General features: G+C 42.7%; 3 protein-coding genes across 3 annotated transcripts in view; 1 reads left to right on the top strand and 2 right to left on the bottom strand.

Moving 5' to 3' along the window:
• Nucleotides 1-5,253: 5,253 nt before the first annotated feature.
• On the bottom strand, nucleotides 5,254-6,995 carry LOC112255386 (MKRN2 opposite strand protein). The gene is made up of 4 exons (XM_042306307.1): nucleotides 6,726-6,995; nucleotides 6,527-6,576; nucleotides 6,200-6,370; nucleotides 5,254-5,654 (listed from the first exon to the last, which is right to left on the bottom strand). Exons 1-4 carry the CDS (start codon nucleotides 6,929-6,931, stop codon nucleotides 5,371-5,373), a joined length of 711 nt encoding a protein of 236 aa, XP_042162241.1. The 5' UTR covers nucleotides 6,932-6,995; the 3' UTR covers nucleotides 5,254-5,370.
• A 1,676-nt stretch (nucleotides 6,996-8,671) lies between these two features.
• mkrn2os.1 (MKRN2 opposite strand, tandem duplicate 1) lies at nucleotides 8,672-12,867 on the bottom strand. The gene is made up of 5 exons (XM_024428172.2): nucleotides 12,734-12,867; nucleotides 12,331-12,585; nucleotides 12,151-12,197; nucleotides 11,882-12,053; nucleotides 8,672-9,167 (listed from the first exon to the last, which is right to left on the bottom strand). Exons 2-5 carry the CDS (start codon nucleotides 12,555-12,557, stop codon nucleotides 8,960-8,962), a joined length of 654 nt encoding a protein of 217 aa, XP_024283940.1. The 5' UTR covers nucleotides 12,558-12,585; nucleotides 12,734-12,867; the 3' UTR covers nucleotides 8,672-8,959.
• LOC112238801 (probable E3 ubiquitin-protein ligase makorin-2) overlaps nucleotides 12,813-13,823 on the top strand; it is a 30,811-nt gene continuing 29,800 nt past the window's right edge. The window contains exons 1-2 of the mRNA XM_042306112.1: nucleotides 12,813-12,930; nucleotides 13,414-13,542. Of these exons, the coding sequence (XP_042162046.1) occupies nucleotides 12,905-12,930; nucleotides 13,414-13,542 (155 nt within the window). The 5' untranslated portion in view covers nucleotides 12,813-12,904. The remainder of the gene's footprint in view (nucleotides 12,931-13,413; nucleotides 13,543-13,823) is intronic.

The raw sequence follows: 13,823 nt of genomic DNA, 5'->3' as shown, positions 1-13,823 counted from the left end.
TATTACATAAGGATGCAGTCGATGATATAGAGTACAGTATCTACGTATGCATATGAGATGAATAATGTAGGGTAAGTAACATTATATAAGGTAGCATTGTTTAAAGTGGCTAGTGATATATTTACATAATTTCCCATCAATTCCCATGATTAAAGTGGCTGGAGTTGAGTCAGTGTCAGTGTGTTGGCAGCAGCCACTCAATGTTAGTGGTGGCTGTTTAACAGTCTGATGGCCTTGAGATAGAAGGTGTTTTTCAGTCTCGGTCCCAGCTTTGATGCACCTGTACTGACCTCGCCTTCTGGATGATAGCGGGGTGAACAGGCAGTGGCTCGGGTGGTTGATGTCCTTGATGATCTTTATGGCCTTCCTGTAGCATCGGGTGGTGTAGGTGTCCTGGAGGGCAGGTAGTTTGCCCCCGGTGATGCGTTGTGCAGACCTCACTACCCTCTGGAGAGCCTTACGGTTGTGGGCGGAGCAGTTGCCGTACCAGGCGGTGATACAGCCCGCCAGGATGCTCTCGATTGTGCATCTGTAGAAGTTTGTGAGTGCTTTTGGTGACAAGCCGAATTTCTTCAGCCTCCTGAGGTTGAAGAGGCGCTGCTGCGCCTTTTCACGATGCTGTCTGTGTGAGTGGACCAATTCAGTTTGTCTGTGATGTGTATGCCGAGGAACTTAAAACTTGCTACCCTCTCCACTACTGTTCCATCGATGTGGATCGGGGGGTGTTCCCTCTGCTGTTTCCTGAAGTCCACAATCATCTCCTTAGTTTTGTTGACGTTGAGTGTGAGGTTATTTTCCTGACACCACACTCCGAGGGCCTTCACCTCCTCCCTGTAGGCCGTCTCGTCGTTGTTGGTAATCAAGCCTACCACTGTTGTGTCGTCTGCAAACTTGATGATTGAGTTGGAGGCGTGCGTGGCCACGCAGTCGTGGGTGAACAGGGAGTACAGGAGAGGGCTCAGAACGCACCCTTGTGGGGCCCCAGTAAAGTAAATAAGGAGACGTGGAGGAGGCCGTAGGAGGGCAACAATCCAGCAGCAGGACCGCTACCTCCGCATTTGTGCAAGGGGGAGCAGGAGGAGCACTGCCAGAGCCCTGCAAAATGACCTCCAGCAGGCCACAAATGTGCATGTGTCTGCTCAAACGGTCAGAAACAGACTCCATGAGGGTGGTATGAGGACCCGACCTCCACAGGTGGGGGTTGTGCTTACAGCCCAACACCGTGCAGGACGTTTGGCATTTGCCAGAGAACACCAAGATTGGGAAATTCGCCACGGGCGCCCTGTGCTCTTCACAGATGAAAGCAGGTTCACACTGAGCACGTGACCGGCGTGACAGTCTGGAGACGCCGTGGAGAACGTTCGGCTGCCTGCAACATCCTCCAGCATGACCGGTTTGGCGGTGGGTCAGTCATGGTGTGGGGTGGCATTTCTTTGGGGGGCCGCACAGCCCTCCATGTGCTCGCCAGAGGTAGCCTGACTGCCATTAGATACCGAGATGAGATCCTCAGATCCCTTTTGAGACCATATGCTGGTGCGGTTGGCCCTGGGTTCCTCCTAATGCAAGACAATGCTAGACCTCATGTGGCTGGAGTGTGTCAGCAGTTCCTGCAAGAGGAAGGCATTGATGCTATGGACTGGCCCGTACATTCCCCAGACCCGAATCCAATTGAGCACATCTGGGACATCATGTCTCGCTCCATCCACCAACGCCACGTTGCACCACAGACTGTCCAGGAATTGGCAGATGCTTTAGTCCAGGTCTGGGAAGAGATCCCTCAGGAGACCATCCGCCACCTCATCAGGAGCATGCCCAGGCGTTGTAGGGAGGTCATACAGGCACGTGGAGGCCACACACACTACTGAGCCTCATTTTGACTTGTTTTAAGGACATTACATCAAAGTTGGATCAGCTGGATCAGCCTGTAGTGTGGTTTTCCACTTTAATTTTGAGTGTGACTCCAAATCCAGACCTCCATGTGTTGATAAATTTGATTTCCATTGATAATTTTTGTGTGATTTTGTTGTCAGCACATTCAACTATGTAAAAGAAAAAAGTATTTAATAAGAATATTTCATTCATTCAGAGCTAGGATGTGTTATTTTAGTGTTCCCTTTATTTTTTTGAGCAGTGTATTATACTGAACAAAAATATAAATGTAAGGTGCCCGTTACCATGAGCTGATATAAAAGATCCCAAAAATTTTCCATTAGCACAAAAAGCTGTGCAGTTTTGTCAAACGACACAATGCCACAGATGTCTCAAGCGTGCAATTGTCATGCTGACTGCAGGAATGTCAACCAGAGCTGTTGCCATAGAATTGAATGTTAATTTCTCTACCATAAGCTACCTCTGACATTATTTTAGAGAATTTGTCAGTACGTTCAACAGGCATCACAACCGCAGACTGCGTGTAACCACGCTGGCCCAGGACCTCCACATCTGGCTTCTTCACCTGCAGGATTGTCTGGGACAAGCCACCCGAACAGCTGATGAAACTGCGTGATCCTCTGAGACCAGCCACCCGAACAGCTGATGAAACTGCGTGATCGTCTGAGACCAGCCACCCGGACAGCTGATGAAACTGTGGGTTTGCACAACCATAGAATTTCTGCACAAACTGTCAGAAACAGTCTCAGGGAAGCTCATTTTTAGTTATTTTTATTTAACCAGGTAGGCTAGTTGAGAAAAAGGTCTCATTTACAACTGCGACTTGGCCAAGATAAAGCAAAGCAGTGCAACAAAAACAACAACACAGAGTTACACAAACAAACATACAGTCAATAACACGATAGAAACATCTGTATACAGTGTGTGCAAATGAAGTAAGGAGGTAAGGCAGTATATAGGCCATAGTGGCGAAGTAATTACAATTTAGCAATTAACACTGGAGTGATACATGTGCAGATGAGGATGTGCAAGTAGAGATACTGGTGTGCAAAAGAGCAGAAAAACAAATATGGGGATGAAGTTCGTAGTTGGATGGGCTATTTACAGATGAGCTGTGTACAGATGGACTATGTATCTGCGTGCTCGTCATCCTCACCAGGATCTTGATCTGACTACAGTGGGTAAATGCTCATGTTCGATTGCCACTGGAGTAGTGTGCTCTTGAAATCCCAGTTTCAACTGTACCAGGCAGATGGAGTGTATGGCTTCATGTGGGCGAGCGGTTGCTGATGTCAACGTTGTGAACAGAGCGCCCCATGGTGTCGGGGGGGTTAGGGTATGGGCAGGCATAAGCTATGGACAAAGAACACAATTGCATTTTATCAATTGAAATGTTAATGCACAGAGATACCGTGATGAGATCCCCAGGCCCATTGTTGTACCATTCATCTGCCGCCATCACCTCATGTTTCAGCATGATAATGCATGACCCATGTCTCAAGGATCTGTACACAATTCCTGGAAGCTGAAAATGTCCCAGTTCTTCCATGGTCTGCATATTCACCAGAACACATTGAGGGATACTCTGGCTTGACGTGTACTACAGCTTGTTCCAGTTACCACCAACATCCAGCAACTTCGCACAGCCATTGAAGAGGAGTGGGACAACATTACACAGGCCACAATCAACAGCCTGATTAACGCTACACGAAGGTGCATGAGGCAAATGGTGGTCACACCAGATACTAACTGGTTTTCTGATCAAGACCCCTACTTTTTTTTAAGGTATCTGTGACCAACAGATACAGTTGAAGTCGGAAGTTTTACATACACCTTAGCCAAATACATTTCAACTCGGTTTTTCACTTTTCCTGACATTTAATCCTAGTAAAAATTCCCTGTCTTAGGTCAGTTAGGATCACCACTTAATTTTAAGAATGTGAAATGTCAGAATAATAGTAACGAGAATGATTTATTTCAGCTTTTATTTTTTTCATCACATTCCCAGTGGGTCAGATGTTTACATACACCAAATTAGTATTTGGTAGCATTGTCTTTAAATTGTTTAACTTGGGTCAAATGTTTCAGGTAGCCTTCCGCAAGCTTCCCACAATAATTTGGGTGAATTTTGGCCCATTCCTCCTGTCAGAGCTGGTGTAACTGAATCAGGTTTGTAGGCCTCTTTGCTCGCACACACTTTCAGTTCTGCCTAAAAATTATCTATGGGATTGAGGTCAGGGCTTTGTGATGGCCACTCCAATACCTTGACTTTGTTGTCCTTAAGCCATTTTGCCACAAGTTTGGAAGTATGCTTGAGGTCATTGTCCATTTGGAAGACCCATTTGCGACCAAGCTTTAACTTCCTGACTGATGTCTTGAGATGTTGCTTCAAAATATCCACATAATTTTCCTACCTCATGATGCCATCTATTTTGTGAAGTGCACCAGCCCCTCCTGCAGCAAAGCACCCCAACAACGTGATGCTGCCACCCCCGTGCTTCACACTTGGGATGGTGTTCTACGGCTTGCAAGCATCCCACTTTTTCCTCCAAACATAACGATTGTCATTATGGCCAAACAGTTCTATTTTTTTTTCATCAGACCAGAGGACAGTTCTCCAAAAAGTACGATCTTTGTCCCTATGTGCAGTTGCAAACCGTAGTCTAGCTTTTTTATGGCGGTTTTGGAGCAGTGGTTTCTTCCTTGCTGAGCGGCCTTTCAGGTTCATCTCTAGGAGACCGAACGAGTCTCCCACCTGAGCGGTATGATGGCTGCGTGGTCCCATGGTGTTTATACTTGCATACTATTGTTTGTTCAGATGAACGTGGTACCTTCAGGTGTTTGGAAATTGCTCCAAAGGATGAACCAGACTTGTGGAGGTCTACAATTTTGTTTTCTGAGGTCTTGGCTGATTTCCTTTGATTTTCCCATGATGTCAAGCAAAGAGGCACTGAATTTGAAGCCTTTGAAATACATCCACAGGTACACCTCCAATTGACTCAGATGATGTCAATTAGCCTATCAGAAGCTTCTAAAGCCATGACATAATTTTCTGGAATTTTCCAAACTGTTTAAAGGCACAGTCAACTTAGTGTATGTAAACTTCTAGCCCACTGGAATTGTGATACAGTGAATTATAAGTGAAATAATCTGTCTGTAAACAATTGTTGAAAAAATTACTCGTGTCATGCACAAAGTAGATGTCTTAACTGACTTACCAAAACTATAGTTTGTTAACAAGAAATTCGTGGAGTGGTTGAAAAACAAGTTTTAATCACTCCAACCTAAGTGAGTGTAAACTTACGACTTCTACTGTACATATCTGTATTCCCAGTTGTGATAACCATGTGGGAATGGGCAGTGTGGAGTGCAATAGAGATTGCATCATCTATGGATCCAGGGTTTCTGGGATGATGGTCATTTTAACTCATGTTCTGTGTAGCACTGTGGCTGCCTCAGTCTCTGTCTTGTATCAAACAGTCAAGCCTTCTCTCCTCCACTTTCTTCCTCCATCACTCTAACAGGACTGTCCGCTATATAGAAGTAGTTCTGTGATATCTCCCTGCACATTGTGGTGTATTTACAGGCTCTCTTGATCTTGGGCAGGACAAAGCTCTGAGTGAACTGGTCTTTGGTCAGAGAGCCTTTCCCCTGTGTTGCTAGCACACGGTTTAGAAACATCAGAGTGTAGTTGTAGCAGTTGTGCGTCTCCTTATTAAACCTACAAGACCAGAAGATAAACATGTTTATTACAGTACCTTTACCTCAATGCTAAAACAACTGTTCCTCTGTCAGCAATACAGTAATATAGACTTTAACAACTGTTCCTCTGTCAGTAATACAGTAATAGAGACTTTAACAACTGTTCCTCTGTCAGTAATAAAGTAATAGAGACTTTAACAACTGTTCCTCTGTCGGTAATACAGTAATAGAGACTTTAACAACTGTTCCTCTGTCAGTAATACAGTAATAGACTTTAACAACTGTTCCTCTGTCAGTAATACAGTAATAGAGACTTTAACAACTGTTCCTCTGTCAGTAATACAGTAATAGACTTTAACAACTGTTCCTCTGTCAGTAATACAGTAATAGACTTGAACAACTGTTCCTCTGTCAGTAATACAGTAATAGAGACTTTAGCAACTGTTCCTCTGTCAGTAATACAGTAATAGAGACTAACAACTGTTCCTCTGTCAGTAATACAGTAATAGACTTGAACAACTGTTCCTCTGTCAGTAATAGAGACTTTAGCAACTGTTCCTCTGTGGGTAATACAGTAATAGGATCTTAAAGTTCAATACTAAGGTGCACCTTTTGTATGCTGGGTCCCACATCTCAGCGTCTGAGAACTTGTTGAGGTATTGGTCCCACTGGTTGAGAAGGTTAAACATGTCTGGTTGGATCAGGGGAATACTGATACACATCTCCCAGCCTCGCTGGTCCTGCCGGACCCCTGGCTTAGTGTAGTTGAACACCACTCCTATAGAACAAACACATTGACTGTCAGTATTAGGCTTATCCAGTTTTAGTCCTAATGACATTTTGATGTCAGTAATGTTAACTTTCCATTGAGTAAATTGTGAAGGGAAGTTTGTAGCATGTACCGTTACAGTATGGGTGAAAAAACGGAACCTACCATTAGTGTCTGTGATCCCAGTGTGTAGGTCTGAGCCGCCATCGAACTCCCTAAACACAGCAATCTACATTCAATCAATCTATGATGTGTGTAACAGCTGTCCGTGCATTGAGTTTGTGTTCATTCAATGTGTGGCAAACAGAACATCTGCTAAGAACAGCTTGTTGCCTTTTACACCAACACAGTAGTCATTGGTTACCTGAGGTTGTTTTCCTCAGCAGGTGCGACCAGGAAGCAGCATGGGGTCTTATGTCCGTTAGAAAAAGGGTTGGGGATACGGATAGGAGCCTCCTCCAGCCTGCCACTGCTGAAGCTCACTCCACACTCTGGACATTTCTCTGGAATGAAGAAACAGAAGATGTCCTTCTGACAGTGGCTGAACTTAATCACACTCTTTTCCTCCATGGAAACAGATGGAATAGAACTTCCCTACTAGGTTGTTAACTAAGTTCCCTACCAAGTCATAGGGCTTCACACTAACACCCTAGCAGGACAGCAGGGTAATTTAACCTATCTGGTCTGTGACGCTCCACTCACACAACCTTCTCATTTGTCACTAACTGTCTGGGGCCTATCAGGTTGCAACTATACTGTCCCCATGCTCTTCTGTTCAGCAGTCCTGTTTTTTGCTCATTCCTTAGTTCACTGTAAAGGGTTATAGTCAGTCCTATTCTGTCTAGGTGGTACACTGTAAAGGGTTAGGGTCAGTCCTATACTGTCGAGGTAGTTCACTGTAAAGGGTCAGTCCTATACTCACTAGGTAGTTCAATGTAAAGGGTTAGGGTCAGTCATATACTGTCTAGGTAGTTCACTGTAAAGGGTCAGTCCTATACTGTCTAGGTAGTTCACTGTAAAGGGTTAGGGTCAGTCCTATACTGTCTAGGTAGTTCACTGTAAAGGGTCAGTCCTATACTGTCTAGGTAGTTCACTGTAAAGGGTCAGTCCTATACTGACTAGGTAGTGCACTGTAAAGGGCTAATTAGGGTCAGTCATATACTGTCTAGGTAGTACACTGTAAAGGGTCAGTCCTATACTGTCAAGGTAGTTCACTGTAAAGGGTCAGTCCTATACTGTCAAGGTAGTTCACTGTAAAGGGTCAGTCCTATACTGTCTAGGTAGTTCACTGTAAAGGGTTAGGGTCAGTCCTATACTGTCTAGGTAGTTCACTGTAAAGGGTTAGGGTCAGTTCTATGCTGTCTAGGTAGTTCACTGTAAAGGGTTAGGGTCAGTTCTATGCTGTCTAGGTAGTTCACTGTAAAGGGTCAGTCCTATACTGTCTAGGTAGTTCACTGTAAAGGGTCAGTCCTATTCTATCTAGGTAGTGCACTGTAAAGGGTCAGTCCTATTCTATCTAGGTAGTTCACTGTAAAGGGTCAGTCCTATACTGTCTAGGTAGTTCACTGTAAAGGGTCAGTCCTATACTATCTAGGTAGTTCACTGTAAAGGGCCAGTCCTATACTGTCTAGGTAGTTCACTGTAAAGGGTCAGTCCTATACTGTCTAGGTAGTGCACTGTAAAGGGTCAGTCCTATACTGTCTAGGTAGTACACTGTAAAGGGTCAGTCCTATACTGTTTTATAAAGAACTGTTTTATAATTTAATGTATTTAATGTGTTTGTTTTTTATGTATTTGTTTACAGCAAGCAGGGGGATGATATCAGAGTAGGGGCATTGGGGAATAATAACATATTGTATGGAATACATTTGTACTGTAGTGAAGCCGTCTCCAGAGTAATGCAAGGTCTCTTTCATGATCATGTGAAACGTCAATTGCTATGGAAATGCTGGGATGTGTTTTTCAATTATGTTAAAGGTAATAATTTATTTCACCTTTATTTAACCAGGTAGGCAAGTTGAGAACAAGTTCTCATTTACAATTGCGACCTGGCCAAGATAAAGCAAAGCAGATCGACACCGTAAAACAAACATAGTCAATAATACAGTAGAAACAAGTCTATATACGATGTGAGATAAGGGAGGTAAAGGGAAAAAAAGGCCATGGTGGCAAAGTAAATACAATATAGCAAGTAAAACACTGGAATGGTAGATTTGCAGTGGAAGAATGTTATGATGGTGATACGATATGGATTATAATTATGAATATTAAGGCTATACACACATACTGTAGACACTTAAACATGCAAATTGGCATTTATTTATTTTACTCTTATACAGACATCATACACACTCACTATATCATATCCAATATCATACACATCAACCTACTCAGATTTGCTACACACATTTTCTAACATAATGGTATCGGCTTTTTAAATGTTTTATTAAAAGCATCAGGATTTATCTGTGCTAACCAACAACTAAGCATTAACAATATCATTGAAGTTCACTTTATTGTCCAATTGTACACAAGATCCAATGGAAGGTCCTTCAGCTTTATCCCAACCCCTCTGAAAATTACACTAATACAAGCATCTTATAAATCAGCTACGTAGAAACCTTGTTGATGGATCTCTTGGTAGACTGTGATGTATTTGGAGGCAGTCTTAACGTGGGGCAGGACATGTTGCTGTGTGAAGTCATCCCTAGTGACTGACTCTCTGCCCTCTGCCCTCCTCAGCTGGTTCAGGAAGGACAGGGCAAAGCCATAGCAACATGAGCCAAACTCCCTCTCCTCTTCAAACCTGGAGCAAATACAGTGACCTTCAGTGACATGTGTTGTTGTTTTGGCTCTGTACTCCACTTTGGATTTGAAATCATACAATGACTGACGTTAAAGGGCAGACTGTCAGCTTTAATTTGAGGGTATTTTCATCTGTATTGGATGAACCGTTTGAAAATTACAGCCCTTTTGTACATACAGTAATGCCCCCATTGTAGGGGCCAAAATGTATTGGGACAAATTCACTTGTGTGTATTAAAAACGTTTAGTATGTGGTTCTAAATTATGAATAATCCTGAATTAATTGTGAATTATAATGAGTGAGAAAGTTAGACACATTATACCCCCCCAAAATGCTAACCACCTCTGTTACTGTAATGGTGAGAGGTTAGCATGTCTTGGGGGTATGATATAAAATGCTAACCACCTCTGTTATTGTAATGGTGATTGGGGATCATACTGTTCCCACCTGGTTTGTGGGATATTGTTTTGTGTGTGTATATGTTGCACCACGGCTTTCACTTTCGTTGTTTGTTTTTGAAGTTTCACTTTAATAAAAGATGTGGAACTCAACTCACGCTGCACCTTGGTCCGTCCTTTATGACGATTGTGACAAAATGCTAACCTCTGTTACTGTAATGGTGAGAGGTTAGCATGTCTTGGGCGTATGATATAAAATGCTAACCACTTATTGTAATGGTGAGAGGTTAGTATGTCTTGGGCGTATGATATAAAATGCTAACCACCTCTTATTGTAATGGTGAGAGGTTAGTATGTCTTGGGCATATGATATAAAATGCTAACCACCTCTTATTGTAATGGTGAGGTTAGTATGTCTTGGGCGTATGATATAAAATGCTAACCACTTATTGTAATGGTGAGAGGTTAGCATGTCTTGGGGGTATAATATTTGTGCGTCTAACTTATTATTCACGATTGTTACAGATACAAGTATCCTGTGTGTGTGTGTTTCTTTTCTCCTTCTCCCCTCACAGGTGAAAATCACTCCCCAATCAGTCACCAATCATCAATCAGAAGACACACCTCCTACTGTTTCCTACCCAATCACCGTTCCTTTCCCTTTGTTTAAAAACCCTGTCAGTTGTTTGCTGTGGAGCTTAATCTCTCTGTAAATGACATGTCTGTAGCTCTCTCTGTATTGAGCACCTCCATATCACTTTGTCCTAACCTGTCTAGGTAGTTCACTGTAAAGGGTCAGTCCTATACTGTCTAGGTAGTTCACTGTAAAGGGTCAGTCCTATACTGTCAAGGTAGTTCACTGTAAAGGGTTAGGGTCAGTCCTGTACTGTCAAGGTAGTTCACTGTAAAGGGTCAGTCCTATACTGTCAAGGTAGTTCACTGTAAAGGGTCAGTCCTATTCTATCTAGGTAGTGCACTGTAAAGGGTTAGGGTCAGTTCTATGCTGTCTAGGTAGTTCACTGTAAAGGGTTAGGGTCAGTTCTATGCTGTCTAGGTAGTTCACTGTAAAGGGTCAGTCCTATACTGTCAAGGTAGTTCACTGTAAAGGGTTAGGGTCAGTCCTGTACTGTCAAGGTAGTTCAGTGTAAAGGGTCAGTCCTATACTGTCAAGGTAGTTCACTGTAAAGGGTCAGTCCTATTCTATCTAGGTAGTGCACTGTAAAGGGTTAGGGTCAGTTCTATGCTGTCTAGGTAGTTCACTGTAAAGGGTTAGGGTCAGTTCTATGCTGTCTAGGTAGTTCACTGTAAAGGGTCAGTCCTATACTGTCTTGTTTTTGGTTATGGTGTTTGTTTGGTGGTGTGAAAAGGGGGAACCAAGACAAGTCACCCATGGGCATACACTACCCGTAGGTAAACTTTGTTAAACACACTAGTTAGAACTGGGCGGACCACCCACTGTATTTTTGGTTAGTTAGCTGTTGTTAAAGTAGGCTAGTCTAGCTTAGGGGTGTTTGAATATTTATTGTTTCTTTCCTTGGGTCCAGCTCAGCCCCTTTTCCTGCTCCCCCCATTACCGTGTGTTTTCCAATAAACCCTGAGTTTGACGGTAGATTTCAGTAGTCGTGGTTATTTCGTTCTCACTTTTTGTCACTATTATAAATTGCATGAGTTATGTTACGGGTCTCATTACCATCCCCCCTGGACTGTCGGGCCAAAAGGAATTCGTAACAACGATTGATTATCTAATCATGGTAGCATTCACATGACGTTTAGAAACATTCAATTCTTATTTACAATTAAAGTGACTCAAATGACAATCCATTATTTAGCATTTCTTTGGGCACAATAAACAGCAAATGCATCCAACTAATGTGTAGAGTCACAGGCTTCATGTAGTCACTGTGCTATGAATAGGGGACCAAATACTTAACATTTTACTACTTTAATACACAAGTGCCCCAATACTTTTTGTTCCCTAAAATAAGGGGAGGACAACTATGTACAAAAACCTGCAATTTCTAAACGGTTCACCCGATATGGATAAATACCCTCAAATTATTTGTATTCAAATAATTTGAGGGTATTTGTGTTCAAATCCAAAGTGCTGGAGTACAGAGCCAAAACAAACAAAAAAATTGTCACAGTACCAATACTTTTGGAGATTAGTCTGTCAAACAAAATAATCATGTTGAATTTTTATTATAAAACTATACAACCCCTTTATATTAAAGGTATTCTTTGTGGGGTTTATAAAGTGGAAGCACCATCTTATCTATTAGGTTTTAAGAATGAACTATTTCCATTTGTAATATTCACCTGTGTTGTGACCAGGTGGGGAAGCGGGAGAACTGTTCCAGCTCACTGTCCCACAGTATCCCAGCTAGGCTGCCCCCGCTAGTCCCGGGGGCCACCAGCGGCACACAGAGGCACTGCTCCCAGCCCTGTTCCTCTCTCTGGACTCCTGAGGAGGTGTAGCTGTACACCACACCTTGAACACAGACATCAGCTCTAGTTACCTAGTCCAGTCTAACACCCAAACTGGCTGTTTTGATATTCAAACTGCAAGTTAACTATTCTGAAGGCACCTTGTGAGTTAGTAACTCCAACATGCAGCTCCGAGTCCTGCCATTCACTGTGACAAACACCACGTCCGGTCAGGAAGACATGAAAGTTTAAAATACAAATTTAAAATGATTTACCTTTTAACATTCAATGTCACAAAAACATTTGTTGACAATGAGAATACAGTAAAGATTTGGTTTTACCTAAGAAAAGCAGGTCCCAGTGAGGATCCAATGAGGAAGGCACACCGGACCTTGTGTCCATTACTAAATGGACATGGAACTATAACAGGTGCCTCGAGGAGGCTGAATCTCATCTGCTCCTGACAGATTGGGCATTTTCGCCCTGTGTTCTCTGTTTGGCGCATATTTTTGTCAAAACTATAGATTTTTCTTCCACAATGGTTAAACTTCAAGACAGTGCAGTCCATTGGAAGGTTCAACCGGGAAATGCATGAGCTAGGGAATTAAAAACACGAAGCAAAAACACTGGTGTTTTTAAGGGTTACAAACGTTGCTAAAAAAAAAGGAAACAATTACAACGCGTTAAGTCATTTTTAAGAATAACTGTTTATTTATTCTTAAAGAGAATCGTTTTTCAACATACCTGTCGTATGCTCGAGAGACTCATACCTGGCTGCTGACCTGTCATGAACCTTCCCCTCGGAACCTTTCGTTCATCGAATCTGGGGTTTTTATAGGCGGGAGTTTTTGCTTGCACTCAAACGTGACAACGGGAACATCAATACCGTTGCACCAATGTTATTGAGCATAAAAAATGAACACGAAGCAAGTCACCTGCAGGTAGAACTTGTCCCGTGTTTACTGTTTTTATTGTTGCTTGAGTGTGTTTCTTGAGTGTGTGTCTTGCTTCGAGCTGTTTCAGTTCTTTGATTTGGCAAATGTTAGCTTCTTAGCTAGCTAAAGTTAGCTGGGATGCCGCTAACGATTCTGGTACGAAATATTTGTGAAAACATGCTGCAGTGTGTTGTGCAAAGTGAACATTTCCATGAATCACGCGATTGGTGCTTTTGCTTGCTAGTTAGCATTATAAAGTGCAGCTACCGGTAGTTAGCTATGTTAGCTGCTAGTTAGCCAGGCTAGCGTGTATGAATTACACCTACCAGCAAGATGCTGATGTCAGACCGTTTCTGTTGCTAACCAGTAGCCTCCAATCACTCCAATGTATGAACCTAATCAGAATCTATCCCCGAACACCAGGCCTCAATACGTAGCAGGCAGTAGATATCATAGCTAATTCTATCAGTTTCTTGTGTTGCTATGCAGGTATTTTCTCCATGGAGTCTGCCGAGAGGGGAATAGGTGCATGTTCTCTCATGACCTGACCACCAGTAAACCTTCAACCATCTGTAAGTTCTACCAGAGAGGTGTGTGTGCCTACGGAGACCGCTGCAGGTAAGATTCAACTTACTGACTACACCGATAGGCTGGAATGTAGGCTACAAATCACATTTTAATTGTCAAATGGTTTATAAAATAGGCCAACTGTGACATTATTACTTACAGGCCCTTCCCAACAACGCAGAGAAAGCAAATAGAAAAGTAATAACACATAATAAATTCCCAAAGAAAACGTGGCTATATACACAGGGTACGAGGTAATTGAGGTAGATATGTACATATAATTAGGAATAAAATGACTAGGCAACAGCTAGATAATAAACGGTAGCAGCAGC

The sequence above is a fragment of the Oncorhynchus tshawytscha genome, linkage group LG25 (assembly GCF_018296145.1).
Source record: "Oncorhynchus tshawytscha isolate Ot180627B linkage group LG25, Otsh_v2.0, whole genome shotgun sequence".
Lineage (NCBI taxonomy): Eukaryota > Metazoa > Chordata > Actinopteri > Salmoniformes > Salmonidae > Oncorhynchus > Oncorhynchus tshawytscha.
This window is presented reverse-complemented; position numbering and strand designations above follow the sequence as displayed.

What these genes read in the sequence shown, in the direction of transcription:
- mkrn2os.1 (XM_024428172.2), bottom strand. Translation starts at nt 12,557, where the DNA reads ATGGACTGCACTGTCTTGAAGTTTAACCATTGTGGAAGAAAAATCTAT. An exon ending in TGGAGTTACTAACTCACAAG is followed by an intron (nt 12,054 to 12,150) that starts GTGCCTTCAGAA and finishes TCTGTGTTCAAG; the next exon opens with GTGTGGTGTACAGCTACACC. An exon ending in CCCACCTGGTCACAACACAG is followed by an intron (nt 9,168 to 11,881) that starts GTGAATATTACA and finishes TATTTGCTCCAG; the next exon opens with GTTTGAAGAGGAGAGGGAGT.
- LOC112255386 (XM_042306307.1), bottom strand. Translation starts at nt 6,931, where the DNA reads ATGGAGGAAAAGAGTGTGATTAAGTTCAGCCACTGTCAGAAGGACATC. An exon ending in GCTGAGGAAAACAACCTCAG is followed by an intron (nt 6,577 to 6,725) that starts GTAACCAATGAC and finishes TGCTGTGTTTAG; the next exon opens with GGAGTTCGATGGCGGCTCAG. An exon ending in TGGGATCACAGACACTAATG is followed by an intron (nt 6,371 to 6,526) that starts GTAGGTTCCGTT and finishes TTTGTTCTATAG; the next exon opens with GAGTGGTGTTCAACTACACT.